The following is a 20877-nucleotide window of genomic DNA, read 5'->3' on the forward strand; positions in this document are numbered from 1 at the left end:
GTTGATTTACGATTTTCCAAGGAAAGAAAGAACCACTCACTGAAACATCACTTCTTTCGTGCTCATTTTCTCTAAGCTAACAGCTAACGTTATAATTTCCCGTTCACGAACGAGTCAGTGACGCAATTTCTCGTTCACGACGTACTCATTCAACAACGGATCATTGTGTGGGGAGTGGGGAGGGCGAACAATTTGGTGAACGATTCTTTTGAACGAATCTTTTGAGTGAACCGATTCTAAAGATTCAGTTTACTTAAAAGAACTGGAATGCACATCACTATAGTGAACTGGCGTGCCTACGGTAAACGAGAAAGCTCAATTTTAAAAAAAACAAGCGCGTTCTTGGCAAGGTTCCTTTTTTTTTTACTTGTCACTGACACAGCAGATATTGAGTTTCAAACTTCAATATTTTTCACAATTTTGCCCATGTTTACAAATGCAATGGCCTGTTATTAGGTGTGGCCAGTTATGGTGTACCTAATGAAGTGTCCAGGAGGTACGTCACAAACAAAACAGCCAATCAGGAAGTGGAGGTGAGGGGGTCGCTTTTTCAGTTACAGTTAAGCTTTGACCATGATATTTCCCTAATGAAGTGGCCTGTTATTAGGTACACCTGAAAATTTCGGTGAACCGAATGCAGTGTCGAGGAGCTCGTGTCGTAATGATGCTCCTGCATATTTATGTACATGTAAACAGAAACTAAAGAGCTTGAAATTGTTTGCAATACTAGCTCAAAACAGTTAGTAGTCACCGTTAGAGCTTGCTGCACAGTGAACTGGCGTGCCTACGGTAACCGAGAAAGCTTGATTCAAATTGAACCAAGCGCGTTCTAGAACGGGTGAGGACTTGAAGACGATCCCAGTGACGTCATGTAAGTGTGGGCCAGCATGCTGCCGGGCCCCACATTCCGGGCCTCCGTGTTTACACGGGAAAAGTCCTGAGTCACACCACGGTGATGGGAAAACTGCCACCTCAGCCAAATGTTATGTTCCAGCCAAAGATAGACGACGCCATGCATGCGCCGTTACGCCCCTGCCAAATGCCGCTACATGTTTTCACAATAAGCCTGTCCATGTATGGGTCCGGTCAGGGGGGAATTAGGCCCTCAATGGGGGCTGACTAAGCCACGCATGCCATGCGTCCTCACGGTTTGTTTTGATCCCAGGCCTTGTTTACTTTAGAACGTCCACGTGACACATCTATCTTAGTCACAATCGCTGATCGAGAAGGTAAAATAGAACTTCCCGCTTGGGATTTTGTTCCTTGCAAAAATGACTTTAGCTCCAAATTGTGTCACTTTGCTTAAATTGACTAAATTTTTGTATGTTAGCATTTGCTCAATTCTCATTCATAATAATGCAAACACCATCCTGACAACAAACAAAATGTTACTTTATCATCACAAAAACTCTCTTTTTGATTGGACAAGCAAATGTTTTATTTACAGTTATAATCCAGCAGTAATAATAGCCTTCAGTCTGTTCTTAGCTACCGATATTTTGCCAGCAACAATCAAATGTGGTGAAATGCATCTTAAATATCCCCAGAAAACTGAATTACAAATACATCTTAGCTCTTCCTATGATTTTTTTTACTTCTTGCTGAAGAGGGCTTATGATGAGACATCAAATCATAAACATGCCAAATCAAGTGAATATTAGAAGCCCTCTGAAACATTTGTTTGTCACCAAATGACATGGAGGTCGGTGGATGTTCCAAACAAAGTGAAATTCACCCAAATGGACAGCAACTGGACGCTGGTATGCACCCTAACCCTTCCTTCTCTGGCAACCAAAAACGACCACCTTAACAACCATAGAGCACCTTAAGATGCTAGCAAAACACTCTAACATAGAGCAGGTGAAGATTACACACTGGTCAAAGTGATCGGAATAGCACAATGGAATGGAAGAGAAGACAATGTTTCCTCATGCATAGAACTAAGAAAAAAAATTCCAACTATAAGCTGCGTAAAAATCTTGAGAAAAAGTGCACTTTTTTTTAAGACGATCGGCAAACCGCAAGCAAGCATACGCAAAGCAGTTTGATGATTAAAAGAAATGTGAAAGGAGAGAAGGATCCAGTTCATAACCCCAAAAAAGTTTTTAAAATGAGTCTAAAATGTACAAAATGGTGGCGGGGGAAAAAAGAAAAGAGGTAAAAAAAAAAAAAGAGACCCAGCTTCTGCAACAGTCGCGTGAGTCGAAGCAAACGGGGCTGCCCGCCACCGCCGCCGCTAAGAAGTCTGCAGTAGGCGTCTGTAGTGCGGCATGACCTCATGCTCGGGGAGATGCAGGTTGAACTCCAGCGCCACCAGCACGGGGAACTCAAAGGCGATCAGCTCGCGACGGTTCACGCGGAACCTCTCCTCCAGTTTCTGCAAGATAATTTTGAAAGCCAACGTTCCGGCAAATACGAGTCGTACCCGAGACCGATTCATGAAATATGTTCTAGCATCAAAGGTTCCTCCATGGTGCCAGGAGCACATTGAGCCACGCGCAACTTACGTCAATAAGAAGCTTGACTTGGTGCTTCTTGAGATCGCCGCCTATCTTAGCCGCCAGCAGGACGCAGGCCCCCGTACAGAGTTTGCGGTTCTGCTTGTTGAGCTTGCCCTGCAGCACCAGCTTCTCAAAGTAGACAAAGGCCATGGCCACCGTGGGCTCTTCGTAGCCGCACTCGTCCTGGGCCAGCTTCTTCATCTCCCGCTTCAGGCTAAGATGAGGGGACAAGGGCGTTGAACGGAGCTCGGGGGATGTTGCGGACAGACGGCAAGTCCTACCTTCTGATCTTGCTGAGCGTGAGACGGATGTGAGGGAACTTCTCCTTGAAGGTTTCGTTCATGTCCTTCTTCAGGTCGGAGGGTTTCACGTACTCGATGACCGTCGTCTAACAAATATGGCAAATAAAGTTTGCTTTTTTGTTTTACAGTTCCACTGCATCATTCTGTTTGTTTTTTTACACTGATACCAGTACTCAGTTCTTGAATGGTCCCTGAAGCAGATATCAAGCACCGATACCACTTGGACTTTGGATACATAACATTTCCAATTTGCCATTGGAGGAAGCGAGGGGGGGGGGGGGACGACGACAACATTCCAAACAAAACCAGGAAGGAGCGTTCAAATAACTCCCCTCCCGCTAGCTGCCTTTCGTACAAACAAACGCGCCTTGTGAACCTTATCGTCCTCTGTGGGAAAATGAGCAGTGCCTAAATTTAACTTCTGATAGCGTCAACAAAACATGCCAGAACAATACATACTTGTCAGTCACGTAGTATTTGCGTTGCATTCACTGACTCACCATGTAGGACGGGAAGATGAGCACTCGCTTGTGTTTGCCGCAAGGCCACTGAGGGTCGTCCAGAAGGTTGGGGTCGTACTCACGGAACTCACTCAGGTCGTTGCCTAATAAGAAAAAAAGCCTTACCATACAGAATCTTTTTTTTTTTACCAAAAAAAGAATAAAACTACTATACATGATCATTGTTTTACAAAAAAAAGCCTTGCTATACATGGTCATTTTGTTTGGGTTAGGGTCAAAGGTCAGGTGAGGTATTGACCGACCGGTGTCCAAGCTGCTTTGGTTGCTGTTGGCGCGGGCCAGGATGAGGCTGCGATGGCTGGCGTTGCGAGACTGCGAAAAGGACGACGTGGAGTCGATGGTGTTCCTCCGCCCGCCCAGCACGTTGGTCGGGTACAAGAACTGAGTGTACGACACCGTCTGCACGTGCGTGCGTTCACAAAAAAATGATGATTCAAATAAGTGCTCAATCTTCTGATGGATCCAATGCCTTTTTTTCATTCAAATTCTCACCTTTCCATCCGCCCCGAGCTCGACGCCCTCGAGGCCAATGACCATCTCTTTGGCGCTGACACCCCCCGATGGGTGGCGCTGGCGCCCCGACGCCTCCATCTTCACGTCCCTGATGATGAGCACAAAACATTTATGGCCACTATTTATTTATTTACTTAACTGCCAGCCGGGGCCGTCTTTGTTTGTGGTGTTCTCTTTACAGGTAGCTAAAGTGTCCCTCGGGAGGCCGAGGACTGAAATTTCAGACGGCTGCAGGAGGTCAGTGGAAAGAAGGAAAACAACCACCAGCTCTCCGCTATTCGACATAATTAAGACAAAACGGTTAAAAATACCTTTATTCATAGTGAACGCACCTTGGGGGCAAAAAAGAAATAAATCCTAAAAATGACCAATCGTTAATTTGATGAATTAATTTGTGGATGCAAAAACTTCTGAGCACTCCACTGCAGTGTTTGCATGAACATGGATGCGTCCCACTTATCTTTTGCCTTCCTTTCGGCTTGGCCTCATGTTTTTAAAAGATACAAGTGGCCTCATGTGATACTTGACGAAGGAGGAGGAGCAAGAGGAGGAGGGGTTAGAGTCCAAAAAGCATTATGCGTCTATGAAGCGTCGACTATCACGATGCAGCTAAAAGAAGATCGAGAACAAACAAGGAAAAGAGAGAAGGACGAACGAGAGAGAGAGAGCTGGATGTTGCTTCTAACATGCTCCACATGGCGCCCGCTCCATGCAACATGCTTGCATCTGTTGCACAACCGAGATGGAGAATAAAAAACAACAACACATTCTGACAAGCCTCAAATGCTTTCTGATAATCATCGTCAACTTCACATGCGTGAAAAGCGCCCCAAAAAAAAAAAAAATGCACGGCCAGAAGCAGGATCGACAAGTTTTTGCACGCGGCGTTCGTATCGTTCAGGAGATCAAATGGCCTTCTCAATGACGTAACTGAAAGATGACAAATATACACAACAAATAATAATTGAATGTATATCACAATCTAGCTCATAAAGAAAGAGACACTTGAAGCATCTGAAATGTTTCTCAGGAAGACTTTTGTGGAATCAAAGTAGGAATCATCTAAAGTGCTCATGACTTCCGAAAAACTCCAGCCTGCATTAAAAACCTTTTCAAAATCAAAGCAGTCTTTGTATCAGGATCAACCTTTTGGTCCATCTCTGTCACTTTGACCTCGTGACCGACGATGCAACTACACTCCATCGAGGCGAAAGAAATGACCCAGGCGGGCTCACAAGTGTAAAGCAATTAGCAGTCAACATGCACACAACGTCCCCGGTTGAAAATTGAAAGAGAGCACATCCACAAAAGAGAAGAAGCTACGATGAGGAGGAGGAGCAAGGAGCACAGACGGGAGAAGGAGGTCATGCTGGAGGATACGTACCCCGCTTGGCTACAATCTCGATAGGGCAGCACTGAAAATACACTATAGAAGGATCTTCTGCCACTGATTAGGACTATCCTACAAAAACAAAACAAGCTCATCAGGTTGAGGCTTTGGCTGCCTTTCAACTGCTGCTGCCCATCTTAACGGCGTGTATGCAAAACGCCACTAAAAATTCCAAAAACAAAAAGACTGAAATTATAGATTTTTTTTCTTGGGGCGTGGGGGCAGTAGTAACATTAGACAAGGGCTTAAAAAATCATTTAAACAGAGAATTAAAAAAAAAAAAAAAGATTAAAGAGGCAGCCATTGTGATTAATATTGCGGCTCGGTCCATTGTTGTTTTTTCAACACCAAATTAATCGACTACAGGGGAAGGGTGCCAACTTCATCTACTCAATATGCACACTCAAATACACAAACGCTTGCAAACAAGCAAGCCACATCTTGTCTGACTGCTTTCCAAGAATCCAAAATCAAACAAAAGAAGAAAATGCTCCTTAGCAGCTTCTGCACACACACACTAATTCATACACACAAACACACACACGTGGCAATTGTCACCCGTGTTGGGGTAAAAAAAGACAAATCAAAGCAAGAGTGGGGACGAGAGTTCACTTGAGTTGCGTTCCCTTCGTACCTTCCGTTGCGCATATCGTGTTGCCGCATGTTCTTAATGAAGTGGATCTTCTTGAAGCTCTTTGGTCGAGGGGAACCTGACAGAGTCCGGCATCTGAGATGTGAGGGGGAGGAAGAAAAAAAAAAGGATGGTGTTTTTTGACAAAAATATCTTGTGCATGTGTGCAGCTGCCATGCCGTACCTGCGCAAAGGAGCATTCTCTTCAATGTCCTCCAACGTTTCTAGCGATGAGCGCTGGGAGATGAGCCGGCGTCTGCAACATCAAAAATGAGAAGATTAAAAGAAAAAAAAAGTATTAATCCACACTAGAAAAATATAAAATTATAAACATGATCCATGATATAGAAGTATTGTATTTAAATACATGCTAGGAATTTTTTTAGGTCATAATAAACTAACAGAGGCATAAAAAGCAGGATTAAAGATCGCTCAATCATTTTTAGCAAAAACTAGGCTGAAAAAAATCATACTTTCACCTCCAGTTTTCAATCTTTCGTCAAATTTACACCTTGTCAAGCTAAATGACGTTTCACAGACTAGTGGTCGGCAGTGGAATTACACCTACAAATAACTGGAAACAATACAAAAGTTATGAAGAGTACAAAGAAAATAATCAGCTCAAAATTCTAGTCATGGTTTGAAAATAATTGAAAAGTAGCAAGAAATTCTTGAAACCCCTGAAATTCCATCCGACATAACCAAGAAAGAGTCGTACCTTCAATCTGGACCTGAACCGACATCTCCTGAGCTAAAACTCAAAGATGCTTAAATGCTCAGCAACTGTCACTCATCTACTACTGCAACAATAACTTGTTGATCAGCTGAGGTTAAATGGTGACAAATAAACCACCGTCAACTCGAAAAGTTTTCAATCAATCTCAGAGGTGGCCGTTGAAAATGGCATCACCTAGTCTCAGGTTCCCACCAATCACGGCTCAGCTCCAGAAAAGCGTTGAGCCGTGATTGCGCAACAACGAACGCACATCGTCACGTGACGCCAGGGCACCCGTGCACTGTTGACACTCGGCCCAGTGGAGATAGACAAAAGACTTGGCTCCTTCTCCAGCGTCTCCTGACCTTTTGGCCAAGTTGATGGAGCAAGATGACACAAGAAGCCAAAGAACAACAGAAGGCACTTTTAACACTACATTTGTCCGCTTTTCCAGTCATGTGAATCCATTTTTAATGGACAAAAAAAATTCATCATGAGAAGCTTCAGTGTGTTGTTGACACTACGTGACCCCCGCCAGAACTTTGCACCAACCCTAGTAGACCAAGGGGCCGCGGGATGTGACCTTTGTGCCAAATACCTTTCAAACAATAACACGACAGTGAGACATTGGTTTACTTAGCCAGTCTGACATTAACGCCACCTCCTGCTAACAACAACAAAAATGAAAGCATGCCTCCTTTGCGAGTTAAGTGAGAGCAAGTAAGTGCATGAGGTCAGGAGGGAGCGGGAAAACAAGTTCCAGTCTGCCAGGCGGGCAGGAGAGGGTTCCGTTGTGAAAAAAGTCATTGCAACAGAAGGTTCTGCCATTGAAAAGCAGCACACAACTGTTGGTGACAGCTAGTCCATCAAAGAGAGAGGACAGGACGCTGGAGGTTCCGTCACGTTGAAATGGAGGAGGCAGGCCAGGCAAGTGTGTGCGTGCCATGTTTCCGACTTCCAAAAACAAGCATATTTATACTTTGCGTAACATACGGACGGCTCGCAGCATCTGTAAAAACATGGTTGCAATCTAAGACTGCAGAGGCGGTACGAGCCTGAATGGCACACTGTGCATGACCCCCCCCCCCCTCCTCAAAAAAAAATGATTCAAAGAAAAAAAGCACGTCTATTTGTGTTGCCCTCTCCCCATAAAATAAATACTTGGAATGATGGGGGGTAAAATGCACAAATAAATGGATGTCTGCAAGTGTGTTGAGGCCAAAAGTTTTTACCTCGATCGCTGTAACTCAATGGCAGAGTTGGCGATCTGTCCGCCGTCCAGGCAGTAGTTCTGGGATCCTTGTCTGGAGTACGGCGCGGGCGCAACCCCCGGGGTGTACGTCTGCAGCCTGCCCCGGGCCGAGGCGGCGAGAGCCGAGAGAGGCGAGCCGAACGCGGCCGCCGCCGGAGGAGGAGCATACGCCTGAGGAATCGCTTCACCCTCGCCGAGTTCTGGGGCGACGGATGCAGCCGAAGCCACTGAGCTGCTTCGGCTGCTCGCCAGGTTGGCCAAGGCGGTCGCGGCGGCGGCAAGAGCGGCAGCTGAGGCAGCAGCAGCCGAGGCGGCGGCAGCGTCTCGCTCCACCATGCAAGTCGGGGCTTCCGAGTCTCCTTCCTCCGCGACGTCCTGCCCCTCCTGGCGCTCGCCTTGCACGGGTCGCCCATCCAGGGAGATGTTGGTGAGGAATGAGAGCGCCGCTTGCCTCCGCCTTGAATCGATGCGTTTCCGCGTCTGGGAGTTGTTGATGCGGTGGCCGTGCAGAAGCGTGGCCGCGGCGGAGGGGCTGCTGCTGCTCGCTGCCGCCGCCATGCTTCTCCCTCACGCCTCCTCCACCCACCTCTTCCTCCTCACTTACGATGCATCGAATCGTGCTTTAGAATCAACCGCACTTGGGTGGGTGCACATAACGCCGATCTACACTGTCCGTCTTTTTAAATGCACGCGTGGAAGTGGGTTGAAAACAGCCAGGTCACGTGGTTGCAGTATTGTGGCAGCAAAGGGGAGCGTTGGAACCAATCAGGCGCCAGTGTTCTTTCCCCACCCTTTTCCTGACTGTTAAAGCACAAGTCGACACACCACACCAGGATGTTGCGACGCAGGTCGCATCAAGCAGGACCAGTGTAACCAGTCAACTACCTGCCTGGCACACTTGTTAACAGCGCAGCCCATGGGCGGTGAGCGTAGGAGAATAAAGTTGTGCTGTGAAATATTGCCCCCTAGTGGCCGGAAAGAGACTGTGTTTTTATGGCGGCTCTGCAAAAAAAGTTTAAGGACGCCCTCTGCTGGAATAAGACAGCAAACGTCAATCGCTTGTGTGTTTTTTATGATTTATTTATTGGGGATTTTTTTGTTGTCACAATATTCAGACAGAAAATGATCATTTTTACTATGAAATACATCAAATGGGCGCACAAAATACTACTTTGCAGAGTTGGCTATTTTTTTTTTAATCCTGAAAATAACAACTTTGACCGCTAGATGCTGCTGTTGCACAAGGTTACGGCAATTCCCTGCAGCACTGCCAACTTGTGTGGTTTGCACATACGGAAACAAATAAGTTGAGCTACTTTTGAACAATGTTACCGTCACTTGCTCCCATGAATGCTTTTCCACTGCCAAACAAGATTTCAGCTACTGCGTGCGTGCAGTAGTGGTGCCCTACCACTCAGCTGAGAAGGGGCGCATGTCAAAAAGTTGACGTGAGCTGAGAAATGCTCCACTTCCTGTGTTTGTGCCGGGCTTCCTACGCCAGGAGCTCATTGTGAGGCTTGCTGCACATTATACTACAAGTCTGGCACTTGCAATGGGATTAAACCACATAAAAGAGCCAATGTGCATAACTCACTCTTCCCTAATGGGCCATTTGGGGGTCAATGTTAAGACGTTTGTTAGTTAATTTTTCTTTTGTTAAACACCTTTCTGGGCACTCAACTTACTTGTCTTGCGATTGAATAAAAGGAAGGAACATAACACTCTTGTAATGATTAATGACAGAGATAAAGTGTGATGAAAGTGGGCCCCACGTCATTTGGTACCTACATCTGTAAAGGTGAGACCTCATTTAAAAGCTGCATCCCAAATTTTGCATTCTTCAAGGAAACAAGAGGAATAAACACACAGCAGTATTTTGAGCCATGGCAGGGTACAGCAATTAAAGTGCCCGTCCTCCTATTTTAGGGTGATGCTCTCACTTGTCTCGGCAGGACTTGCACACACAAATCATCTTCATTGTGCATTGGCAAGGTTCTAATTTGTCCCTTTGGCATATGATCCCTACTGCAGGATCAAATCTATCAGCATTAGCAGCGGCCTTGCTCCGATGAAAGCTTTAGATAAGAACCGTCTCTTTAATGGAGTGGGGGGAGACGGGGGTACCGGTAGATGGTGGTGGGAGGGGTTCTTATCAGAGGAATCTAAAGAGCTCCCTGAAGTCCGCCACGGTTTTAAGGATGATGCTTATACGGTCGGTGGCAAGGATCATCACAATTAGTGCACTGACAAATGAGCGTGAGAAAATGATGAGGAAATGATACTGCAAAGTGAGCCAGCCGCTGTGGCTGCCGTTCCGCCTCCCTGGAAATTCCAATGGGCCTTGTGTGTGATGAGACATTGGCTGTAATTTGCATGCCAAGCCTCTAGTTGGCGATGTCACTTTGTAAAGAAGGGGATGGTTCAGCTTAAAAGGAGTTTTTGGAGTAAGAAATGTGTCATCTGTGCCCGGACACAGACAGACAAGGTCATCCTGCTGCCAGAGTGTTGCCTCTTTGCGGTCAAGAGGGCAGGTGGGTCCACTTTAGATGGATGACCCTGTTCCTGAGAGCCCACCCGTGTGCCCCCCCCCTACCTCCTACTCCCTCCACCTCTGTCTTCAAACGTGCAGTATTACGTTGATCTATGGAGATGGCCCGGCCCGTACTTTCAAGTGAGTGGGACTAGGTCCATCAAAGGATTTATCTCTGGACAAGATTAAAGGGGGCCGGGCGTCTGCTAAACAAAGGCTAACTGGCGGGGTCAGCCGGGGTCATTTATGCTGAGGGACTGTGTCAACTCCAGTGCGCACCAATCTATCTACGATCACTTTTGGTGTCCCCCGGCAGGCAGATGCTTTCCATCTGCATCATCTGCCGACTTTGATTCTTCCCGTTTCCTCGGCCAAGGCAAAGTGCTGGCTCGCTCGCTGGCGCTGGACTCGGCGTCACATCTGCGTGATTTGTTCCCGCGGCTTTGCCCTCTGCCCTCTTTCCTCATTTGTCACCTTGTAATGTTTTTAAGCACAGGAATGCGGGCTTGTTTCATGATCACGATGACGACTGTTCACATGTAACCATAAGCGTCTCATTTGACTCTTAATTGTGGTTTCCTAAAAACGTGCCCTTGCCTTTTGTTTATCTTGCGAGATGACGCCGTCGCTCTCGCTTCCTTTTACAGTCTTTGCAGTCGTACAATGAAAACAATCATTTATATTCATTTGGAAGTGAGTGGGTGAGACTAGACGAGCTAAGATAGGATCGGGATCAGGCGTTGCTGCGAGCGAGCAAGCGGGATGACGTGGGCTCGTTCACACACACAAAAACAGAGCGAGAGAGAGGGAGAGAGAGAGAGAGAGAGAGAGAGAGAGAGAGAGAGAGAGAGAGAGAGAAAGAGAGAGAGAGAGCCCAGCCTTGGACAAGACAGCCTTAAATCAGGGTAACACACTCGATCCCTGGAATGTACCTTGGCATGCCTGGCGCGTTGATTGCACGTGGGAATATTTGTCTCACTTAGTGTGTGAGTGTTAGCTGATGGGAAGCGAGCGAGCGAGGAAGCGGGACTCGCTGGTGCCCTTAATTGAGCGTGGTGCAATTGTGATGAACATGTTTTATTTTTGCACATTGCCCCCTTGTGAATTTCCCAATTTGCTTGACTAGTTTTTCAGGGGTTAGGTTAAGGCGACTAGCTTTTGCTTTCCACAATCAGAATTTAGTCTCTAATGCATATTTTTAATCATACGAACTGCATTGGTAGAAAATAATCCTGATCCTCATTTTTTTTTTTTTCATGAGCCAATTGATACTTTTTGCTACCTAGATGCACAGAACACATCTCAAGATAATCATATAAAAAATTATTTTGGCGGGGTTCTTTGTAAGATTTCAATGGATTGTGTACCTAATATTCTCTCTCTCTCCATGTGTACACACACACGCGCACACACACACACTATTTGTGTATGCGTGTACATGCACACACATACCGGCAATCAGTGTGTGCGGATGGATACGTGCAGCTCTGCCAAGCCTCGCCCAACTCGTGGGAGGGAGGAGAGAGTCCAGGGTCGGGTCAACACGGAGCGAGCCAGAGGAGACGCTAGTGCCTGGCACCACCTAACACACGCACACACACACAGACAAACAACCTTGGGAATCGCAGCCAAAGCAGAACAGAATGTACATTAGGAGGTCGTCTCTCCTCCCTTCTTCTCCTCTCAGTCCCTCCAGAAAAAGCGAAAACAAAAATGTTTGCTCCCGAGCACCGAGAAGGTTTTCTCTGGCCAAAGGCAGGCCTTGTAAAGAGCCATGGCGGGCGGGCAACCTTGTGTTAAAGGTCCTGCAGCCAATGAGGAGCAGGTGAGGGGAGTCACGTGTCAGCGTCAGGTGTGCCGCCAAACTTGACGTTGGGGCGGGACCGGAGATGAGGATTAGCGTTGGGGCACTAACGCTGGCTTTTTACATCTAAAATGAAAAGAAGCACACATCATAGAAGGGAGTCAGTTCAGGGTCAACTTTGAAGATTTAAACACTTTAGAGCAAGTTGGAAAATGCCGGAATGTCTGTTATTTCCATCATAAATTCTTCATAAACTCTACGGGCATTGTTTGACTGAGTGACATCACATCACAATTGGAGTGATGCGCTCCCTCCTCCGCCTCACCTGTAGATCAAAACAAAGCCATCCCGCCGTCATTTTGATGAGGCTTAATTGAAACATGACGAGCAACGGTCGCCCTGGAACGGCTGCCGAGAAAGGCTTGGGAAAGGAGGGAGTGAAGAGAAAACACCAGCGCTGGATTGCAAGCATTCTGCAACGCATGAGGTCATGAGAATTGGAAACCGGCGCTGTTGAACTGATGAAAATGACTCACCAAAGGGACTTTGACGCGCTTGGTCACCGAGAGGTCGCCTCCATCCTAGAAAGAGCGGCCGAGAGAGAGCGAGACAGTGATAAATACATAATTATTGAATGTCACCCCCCCCAACCCCCCTCGGAATAAACGATGCCTGGATTCAAAACACGGCGCGTCGGCGGGGTCGACGTTGGAGCTATTTTTGTTTGTAGAACTTCAGAAGTGGTCCCGTTACCCTGGAGGCGGCTCGTGTTTTCCACACAGCTCAGCGACTTGGCAGTTGAACATCACCCCCCCCACCTCCTCTCTATCCTTCCACCATCCTCCTCTCCTGCACCCTCGAAAGCCCCCCCCCCCCACTCCCACCCGACAGGAAAGCGCCCGTGGCCCGCTGTGGAGCCAGCCTGACTGCGCAGGCGGCCCGGCAGATGCACTGGAGATAAGTTTGTATGTGTAAGCTGGGCCGCGACCCTCCACGGCAGGACATTGACCAGATCCTGTCAGGGAGAGGGCAAGAACCCAAGCCCGGTGCCTCCTCTCCGACACCCCCCCCCTCCCCGGCCTACTGTCTCCGTGCGTGGCTTCCCCAAAGCCCAGCAGGGGCCACAGGGGAGGACAGAACTCCAAGCACCTCCACCGCTGCCCCCCCCCGTCCTGGAGCCAAGACTTTCCCTGCTGCAACACCTCCTGTATGCACAGTAGAGGTGGCCCCCACCCCTCCCTCCCCACACACCTACTTCACATACACACAATGGGTCCCCAAGATAACCCCCCCCCTCCCCCCAGTCCCACAGAAAGATAATGGATACAAGTGCGTGAGAGAGACGCTGGGTCGCTTCTAAAAACATGCAATGTCGGCACTTTTCTTTGGCGTGACAGGAAACACGGAGGCTGGAAACGTGGAAATACAGACACAGCGCGCTTACTAATGTTGTTGTTGTCTAGTGAGACGTTTTTTCCCCCTCCCAGGATGCAAAATCATCAGTGAATGGACACGAGGTCCAATCAGAGTGCAAATAGCAATGTTGAAAAAAAGCTTCACAATACATCCATGACATCATCAGCACGTCTCCATTGTAATGAGTAAAAGCGCTCCTGACCCTGTGATCACACTTTTTTTTTTTTTTTTTGCAGAGGGAGCAGCTATCCTTTCGCCCCTGAATCATAAAAGCGTCCAGAATTCATCTCTCACCTGACAGGGCGCCTCCTCCGCTCGACGCAACCGAGGCCGAGCCGCGTAGCTCCTCGTGAAGCTAAAGCCGTTTTGTCATCCAGTGGGAGGGAGGCGTGAAGACTCATCATCAGCAGTTGCCTCGGAAAAGCGTACGATAGAAAGTTCACTTACTGTAACAGCTATTTACTGCTGCTTGACATTGTGAAACGCTTCCATGGAATCTCATTTCAACTGTGTTGAGTCATTTTGACCCGGATTCAACTCATTAAGAAGTATCTGAAATAACAGCATCTGAACAATCCCTAAAATTGTTCCAGAATTTATGAGCATCGACAGAGGCTAACAAAGCTAGCATTGACCTGCTGGATGACATTTGACATGTGGTAGCAGCAATTTGTAGATTCAGTGTTTTAGCTCTGATGCTATATTCCATTTGAATAATTCTCCTCACCTGAGTCACCCTCCCGAGCCGGCTTTGAGTGAATTTCCTGGGCAAGCGTCTGAGATCCAGTCCAAATATTGTCCCAGCATGATTGAAATTGTGCGTTTGTGAGTCATCCCTCAGGCCTCGCTGTCACGCTGACACTCAAGGGTGGAGATTTTCAATTTGGGTTAAGTGTTATGTGACGCCGTGTCACCGAGGGAGTGCGAGCGGAGGCTTTTTATAGGGACGTGCTCAAGTGGGAATTGGTTGAAAAGTCCATCTATTTTGGTATCAATATAAATCCAATCCACACAAATGATATCAAAATGCACATTCAAATTCTGTACATCGATATGAGCCATTCGTATTTGTACTGTATGTGTTAACACTCATTTTGGAAGTTGAAAGCCTTTGAGTAAAAATTGGAATCAGGACCTGATGAAAGAGTTGAATTTTTTTTTTGTCCTCTGCAATTCATCATACGACTTCAATTCCGATTAGCAACAGAAACAAGCATATTCCCCGAGAGAGAGTCTTATTACGAGTTACATCTTAACTCTATGGTCCCTCTGCTCCGGGGATGAAGAAGGAAAGAAAAAAAGAATATCTTTCAGCGCAAAGTCTGCTTTTTTAACAAAGTTTGAAGAGTCAATAAATAATTGGAAATAATTGGGTTGCTTCCCAGAGTCAGAAGATGCAGAATTCCCCCAAAAGCCTACCGAGGTATTAAAAGGTTCCTCGGGATATCGCAGGTTTCACTTTGAGCTAGACACACAACAAACATATTTTACTCTTGTTCAGTCTTACATTTTTACCGATCAACTTTTGCAAGAAAGATCTCTGAAAATGTGCTAGCGCGTGCGAACTGCCAACTCCCACTTTCATCATGATTCTCTGTTTTGAATCAAACAAAATTCCAATTGAAAGGTGGAAAGCAGAGAATCAATCAGGTGTAACGTTGCCTGGACGTGGACATCCGCTGGCCCCTATGCGTCGCAGGTAAAAGATTGTTGTTTACCCGCTTTCATGTCTTAATCCCACCCCCCCGCTCATTGCTCACACAAATGGCCGTGGCCATTGTGTGCGCCAACGCGTCGCTCTCTCAAGGTGTGTGTGACTAACCTCTACTGTACCAAAGAGCAAACACGCCATCAAAGAGCAGCGCGCCGTCTGCAGGTGACGGGTCAGCCGTCGGTCAGGGGTCTTTCTCAGGTTGACGGGCCCATTGAATGGCGGGAAATGTTTGACCCGATACCAGTGCCGCTTTTCTAATCAAAATGTCACTCAGGTGATATTTGGACTAAAAAAAAAAAAAATCTAGATATGTTTTTGGGTGAAATTTGTACCTGAATCTAAAAGGAACCACAGGTGAACTTCATTTGACCTTTTGTAAACATTTAAATGCGTTTCACTTGAAAAAGTTTTTTCGCGGGAAAATTACGCAAAATATTTGGAATAATAATAGCTGTGAATGATTTTTTTTAATTTGAAGTGGTCATATTGCATAGAACACTATTTATTATTCTTTTCATAATATTTGAATACAGAAAGTGGCAGACTATTAAGCTTGTCAAATTTGCATCCAGAAAAGCCACTTCATCTTAAATGGTAACATGTTGCCTGTTGACTGAATTTGAAGAAGTACGCATGTCATGACGCCGGACGCTCTCCGTGACAATATATATTTATTTCTTGGATATATTCGAGCATCATATTTCCACTAATGAGCATACCGGGTGGATACAAAGCAGACGTTTTCTTCTCATAAACTGCGCTGTTGTATGATTTGTGGGCTCTTTTTTTTTGGGGTAGGGGGAGTGGGGGGGGGGGTGAACTGCTGTGTATGGAGACTAATTGAGTGATGGAGAGCAGGGCTCAGATGCCTCTCTCTATCTGACTAGGACATTATCGGCGGGGCTGTCAGGCGAGGGTCCACAGCGGCTTGACTGGAATGCCGACTGCAACTCGCTTTCTACAGCGGAGCCTGGCTATACCCCCCCCCCCCCCCCCTCCCAAAAGCGCCTCCTCCACCGAAGCAATCAGTCAACAGGACCCCAGGGGCCATTTTCAAAAACAATCACTCTCTCTAAGTAGTCAAGAGGTGCCAGGGCTAATTATAAACAAACTATTGATGTCCGACTAAGGGATTGTGCTAGACTGTGCCAATGTGTGTGTGTGTGTGCGTGCATTTCAGGGTCAAAGGAAGGTTCTGCTTGACAGAGCGTTCAATTGGCCATTTAATGAGTGTCGCCTAAAGTGCACACTTCATAAAAAAAAAAGACAGCTATAAGGACTGCTAATAAATTTTCCCACCAAATACTAGCAAAATAGTCAAATAGTCACATCTCAAACAAAATGATTGCAACATTGTGCACTTATCTGGAAGATAAACACCCAAGTTTGGATTTTTCTCTCTTCCGAAGCAGTGTAATGAGATAGCTGAGATAATTACCGTTGTTTTCCCATAGGCGCTGCTCTTTTGGTTAGCAACAGCGTTCCAATGGCCTCGACAGTAGTGCTGGTGAACTGAGATGATGACACTGCCTTTCTGTATTTCTGTCCTGGTGGGAGAAGGAGACGTTTATTTATCTTAAGTGGATGATGACATCAGGTGTTTCCAGTGAGTAGTCGCCTATCATAGCTTGAAATATTTTCAAAGTAAGGCACACGAGGCCATGGCGAGTGTGCGCGGCGACGTTGACGGGGGTGACAGACGGACGCTCGGCCGACGGGGGCGACAGACGAACGCTCGGCAGGGCCCGAAAGCGCTCCATCCTCCTCCTCCTTCTGGCTAAAATAACAACATGTCTTTTTCCCCTTCCTCCGAGGAGCTATCGCACGGACTGTGACACATTGTCTGATCCGAGAGAGAGAGAGCGGTGTATTTATTTTGGTCGCTGCTCCGTTTTCTTTCCTTAAAGTCATGAAGAAAGAAAACACGCATGCACATACACACGGACGGGGGCCTGGCTCGGGGATGCGGAGAGAGATGTGTGGGAGAGAGCTGCGCAAACGGGAAAGGAATGGCGTTCGTGGGGTGGGTGGGGGGTTGGGCTTGAGGAGAGCATCAGCGGCGTCCCTCTTAAGCTCATCCTTTCTCCTTCTTTTGCTTTTTACAAAAAAGGATGGTAGAAGAGGGGGGAGTTTGTTTGTGGTGTTTCGCAAATGCATGCAAAGTGAGCTTTAGCTTAAAACAACAACAATATTGTTCATCACCTAAATGTCTTGAGCCATTTATTGGTAACTTGTTTTCTTGTGTGCATGTGCAGGATGTCAGTGGGTCAGCCAAATAGATTTGGGTACGACTCCCTCCCTTCGCCTCGCCTCCGACAGAACACCTTCTGCGGAGGGGTTAAATAAATGTTAGTGATGTGATAACCAGTCTGTTTATTGAGGGGCCACTATAGCAGGCCCGCTCGGGTTTCCTCTTTGATGATGATGATGACGACGACGACGGTGATGTCATTGTGCCACAGCAACAAATTTGTGGCTGTCCTCATTTAAAGATGCTTGCCACTTCAATTTGGGAGTGTTTCTCCATGTTCGTTGCTTTGTATAGTAGATGCTACATGAGTTCATGCTAGCAGTCCGTAGCAGGAAACAATCAGATTTGCCGAAATACAGCAAAATTTAACATTTGAGTCGAATATGGAGACCAAAGGATGGCAGGCGTGAAATATGCTCACAGAACTGTGCAACAACCAATGAAATTGTGCAAAAAGAGCACCAGAGAGGAGAACAATTAGCCGCCATTTTGGCTAGCATAAGCACTATTTTGTTCACAAATAAAAATGTTTTTGTTTCCTGATTGGCTGCTTAATTTACCAACTATGATTCTTTGCCATAATGTTTAAATGCTAATTGAGTATGCAATTAAATTAAAGCATGGACATGCAAACATACATAGCTAATGCATAAAAACAAAAAATCAAAACCTGACTAATGATAGTTTTAACAGTATATGGTAGCTACAAAGACAAAGTATAAAGGGCTGTGTGGAAAAGTCAAACACTGTAAACCCAGGAATTTCATAAACATCATCAAATATGTGGCATACTTGATCAATGATTGACAGATGCGGAACAATAGAAGATTTCTTACCTGGAATGTGTCACCCTATGAAAAAAAGCCTAGCAAATGAAATTGTGACCCATATTATGACTTTTTTTTTAAATGACATATAAAGACGCTCACCTATTTGGAAAGATTTTGCACCTCCACGTCGACGTGGGCCGTCCCGTCCCTCTTCCTGTTTCCTGGTGAAAAACAGTGGAGGGTGAGGCTCGGAGGTGAGTTTCAGTTCAAAGTTGAAAAGGGCACGCGGCGCGTAAGCCAACAGCGACTCAAGCGGGGACTTTATTTTCATACAATAACACTTTGAGTAAATTTAGAGAGCATTCAAGGTCACTGTTGTGCATTCACATCTTGAGGAGAAAGTGCGACAAAGAAACCACTGAAACTCCATCTATCATCATTCAGATTTGTTTTTTTGTAAGTGACATAATTAGTAAATGTTCAGTTGGGCTGCTTACAAATGTGGATAAAAAATGTCCTTATCAGTTATCGACCAAGTGTTCATATGCCATCTCGACGTCATCGAAAATGCAAATGTATTTTGGGTTTAAATCTCAATTCCGGCCTTGATGAACTTCATTTGCATAGCGGGAATGAACATCAACAAGAAGGCTCTTTCTCTCCACTGTTTGGAACAGTGCAAGTGAAAGTTTGACCTCAGAAGTGCTCGGCGCTAATAGCGCTGCAGGAATTCCACGGAATCTTGTTTTCAGAAATGAGGACAGGAAAGGCCAGCAGCGGAGCCATAAATCAACTCTTTTCCTTTTTTTCCTCTATAAAGAGACTACAAGAGTGTAATAATAATAAACACATGAGGCAGAGATAGATGTCAGATGGGACTGAGCGAAGGCACGTAGTTGTGACGTGCCCAGCCGGGCGAGGGCCGGCCAGCCGGCAGGGGTGAGGGGGCAAGGGGTGGCTGCTGCTGCACCATTCCCACATTATTGGCATCGAGGCAGGAAGAAATGACAGACGTAATTTCCCTCGGTGATCAAACGTTGCTACATTAACGCGGCCGATGTAATCTGCGTGGCGGGATCGTTGAGACGGCCGCAAATTGGGGACTATTTGGAGGTATTTCCTCTCTTTAGTGCAGCGCTGCAGATTGGCTTAATTAAAGAGGGGGAAAAACAGGAAGTTTTAAAGTCAAGTCCATAATGAATCGCTCGGCTCGGCCAAAAGGGTCTGCTCGGTCAGGGGCGAAAGCGAGGAAGCGCCGTCCGCTCTCCTTCGCTTCAGTCACTGAGTTCAGCTTGTGTGCAAAAATAACACTGCAGCGTACTTTTGGGACTGACTGGATGGACAAAAGTAATGGGACACCATCATTATTGCAAACATAATTCCAGGCTTGCCAGAAGCAGCAAATAGAATGACGTCATATGTCTGCAGGTCACAGTGAACCCATGAAAAAAAAAAAGACACAATACGGAGCCATTTGAAGACGTTCCGCCTCTGAAACGGCGCCGTTAAATCATGTGACTAATGCAAGTATTCCCCGCCGTCACCGTCCAAGAAGCCCGTTCGGAATGTTTGGAGTTCAGAACGAGGTGAGCGCCGGCCGGTCGGTCGTCCGTCCGCCCGTCTCTCCGAGGCCTTTTGAATGAACTTAATGCACGGGAACCCGAGCTCGCCGCCAAGCGCAAGACGTCCTGCGTCACCGGCCTCTTTTTACTTCATGAGAAATACCGTGCTGGATAGCTTTTCATTTTCTTGCATATACGTACATTAGTTGCGGCCAAAGGAGGGGCAACATCTCGATCTTCTTATCGTTGCCCTCAACTTTCAGCCGTGTCACACCCAGCGTGGCGCCCTGCTAAATAAATGCTCGCCGGCCGAGTGTGCACACTCCTACGCAGACTTCCACGCTTCTCCACTCATTCACTCTCAACCTTTTCCTTGAAAACACTCCCATTGTTCCAAAGCAGTGATGATGTCATCACGTTACAGTGCGTCACGGCAAACACGGCGGCGGCGGTGATAGGGCTCAAAGGTTTTCCTCATTGCATTAGCTGGGGGGGGGGTTGTTATTTTGAACTTGGTAGGATCAAACTTCCTGCGATTAAGACGCCTGCCTGCCTGCCGTCGGGAAAGACGCCATTGTCCCGTTAGTGATTTTCAAAAGCACAGCCAGGCCAAGTGAATGCAAAGTGCAGGAGTTGATGGACCATCAAGAATTAATTAGCAATTTAATAAAGTTATTTTGGCAAGCAGTTTGGTGGAGTCAATTGGAACATCAGCCTCAGATTAGCACATCCAAGTGACAAATTAGTACAGCAATGGTAGTTAAGTGCAGCGGACCGGAACACAATTGCCATACAATGTCATTTCACTGTAATGGGTTGATCAAACACATTTAGTGTGGGGAATCACTTGCAGGAAGTACACACGACGGCCAATCTGTAAATTAGTGAATGAAGAGATTTTACAGCGACATGATGAGTTCTCCGGAAGCGCAGTGTATATGGTGTTATGAATAAAATGGCGGCCAAATGAGAACGGGCAAGGAAACAAAGAGAAAAACAATCTTG

General features: G+C 46.5%; 1 protein-coding gene and 1 long non-coding RNA gene across 7 annotated transcripts; both read right to left on the minus strand.

Annotated features, from left to right (window-relative positions):
- Positions 1-1413: 1413 nt before the first annotated feature.
- cables1 (Cdk5 and Abl enzyme substrate 1) lies at positions 1414-8665 on the minus strand. Of its 2 annotated transcripts, XM_088397125.1 has the most exons (10): positions 7806-8665; positions 6043-6114; positions 5862-5954; positions 5222-5299; positions 3817-3925; positions 3567-3723; positions 3304-3407; positions 2783-2889; positions 2508-2715; positions 1414-2377 (listed from the first exon to the last, which is right to left on the minus strand). In XM_088397125.1, exons 1-10 carry the CDS (start codon positions 8381-8383, stop codon positions 2237-2239), a joined length of 1647 nt encoding a protein of 548 aa, XP_088253251.1. In that variant the 5' UTR covers positions 8384-8665; the 3' UTR covers positions 1414-2236. The 2 variants fall into 2 exon arrangements, with proteins under 2 accessions (XP_088253251.1, XP_088253252.1); XM_088397126.1 differs by lacking the exon at positions 5222-5299.
- Positions 8666-8901: 236 nt separating this feature from the next.
- LOC148387561 (uncharacterized) lies at positions 8902-20512 on the minus strand. Of its 5 annotated transcripts, XR_015862770.1 has the most exons (9): positions 20074-20512; positions 18470-18531; positions 18377-18391; positions 17492-17616; positions 16728-16836; positions 13870-13989; positions 12696-12740; positions 12485-12632; positions 11417-12285 (listed from the first exon to the last, which is right to left on the minus strand). It is a non-coding gene; the product is annotated as an uncharacterized LOC148387561 (long non-coding RNA). The 5 variants fall into 5 exon arrangements; XR_015862771.1 differs by lacking the exons at positions 17492-17616; positions 18377-18391 and adding an exon at positions 8902-10829 and having other exon boundaries at positions 11808-12285; positions 20074-20509; XR_015862769.1 differs by lacking the exon at positions 18377-18391.
- Between the last annotated feature and the right edge of the window lie 365 nt (positions 20513-20877).

The sequence above is a fragment of the Syngnathus floridae genome, chromosome 14 (assembly GCF_059516105.1).
Source record: "Syngnathus floridae isolate MCC-2025c chromosome 14, RoL_Sflo_1.0, whole genome shotgun sequence".
NCBI classification, from domain to species: Eukaryota; Metazoa; Chordata; class Actinopteri; order Syngnathiformes; family Syngnathidae; genus Syngnathus; species Syngnathus floridae.

Bases quoted from the DNA above. Each gene is read 5' to 3' on its own strand.
- cables1 (XM_088397125.1), bottom strand. From the start codon at position 8,383: ATGGCGGCGGCAGCGAGCAGCAGCAGCCCCTCCGCCGCGGCCACGCTT. The intron at 5,955-6,042 runs GTACGGCATGGC...CTCACATCTCAG, and splicing joins GAGAATGCTCCTTTGCGCAG to ATGCCGGACTCTGTCAGGTT. The intron at 5,300-5,861 runs GTACGAAGGGAA...TTGTTTTTGTAG, and splicing joins CACGATATGCGCAACGGAAG to GATAGTCCTAATCAGTGGCA.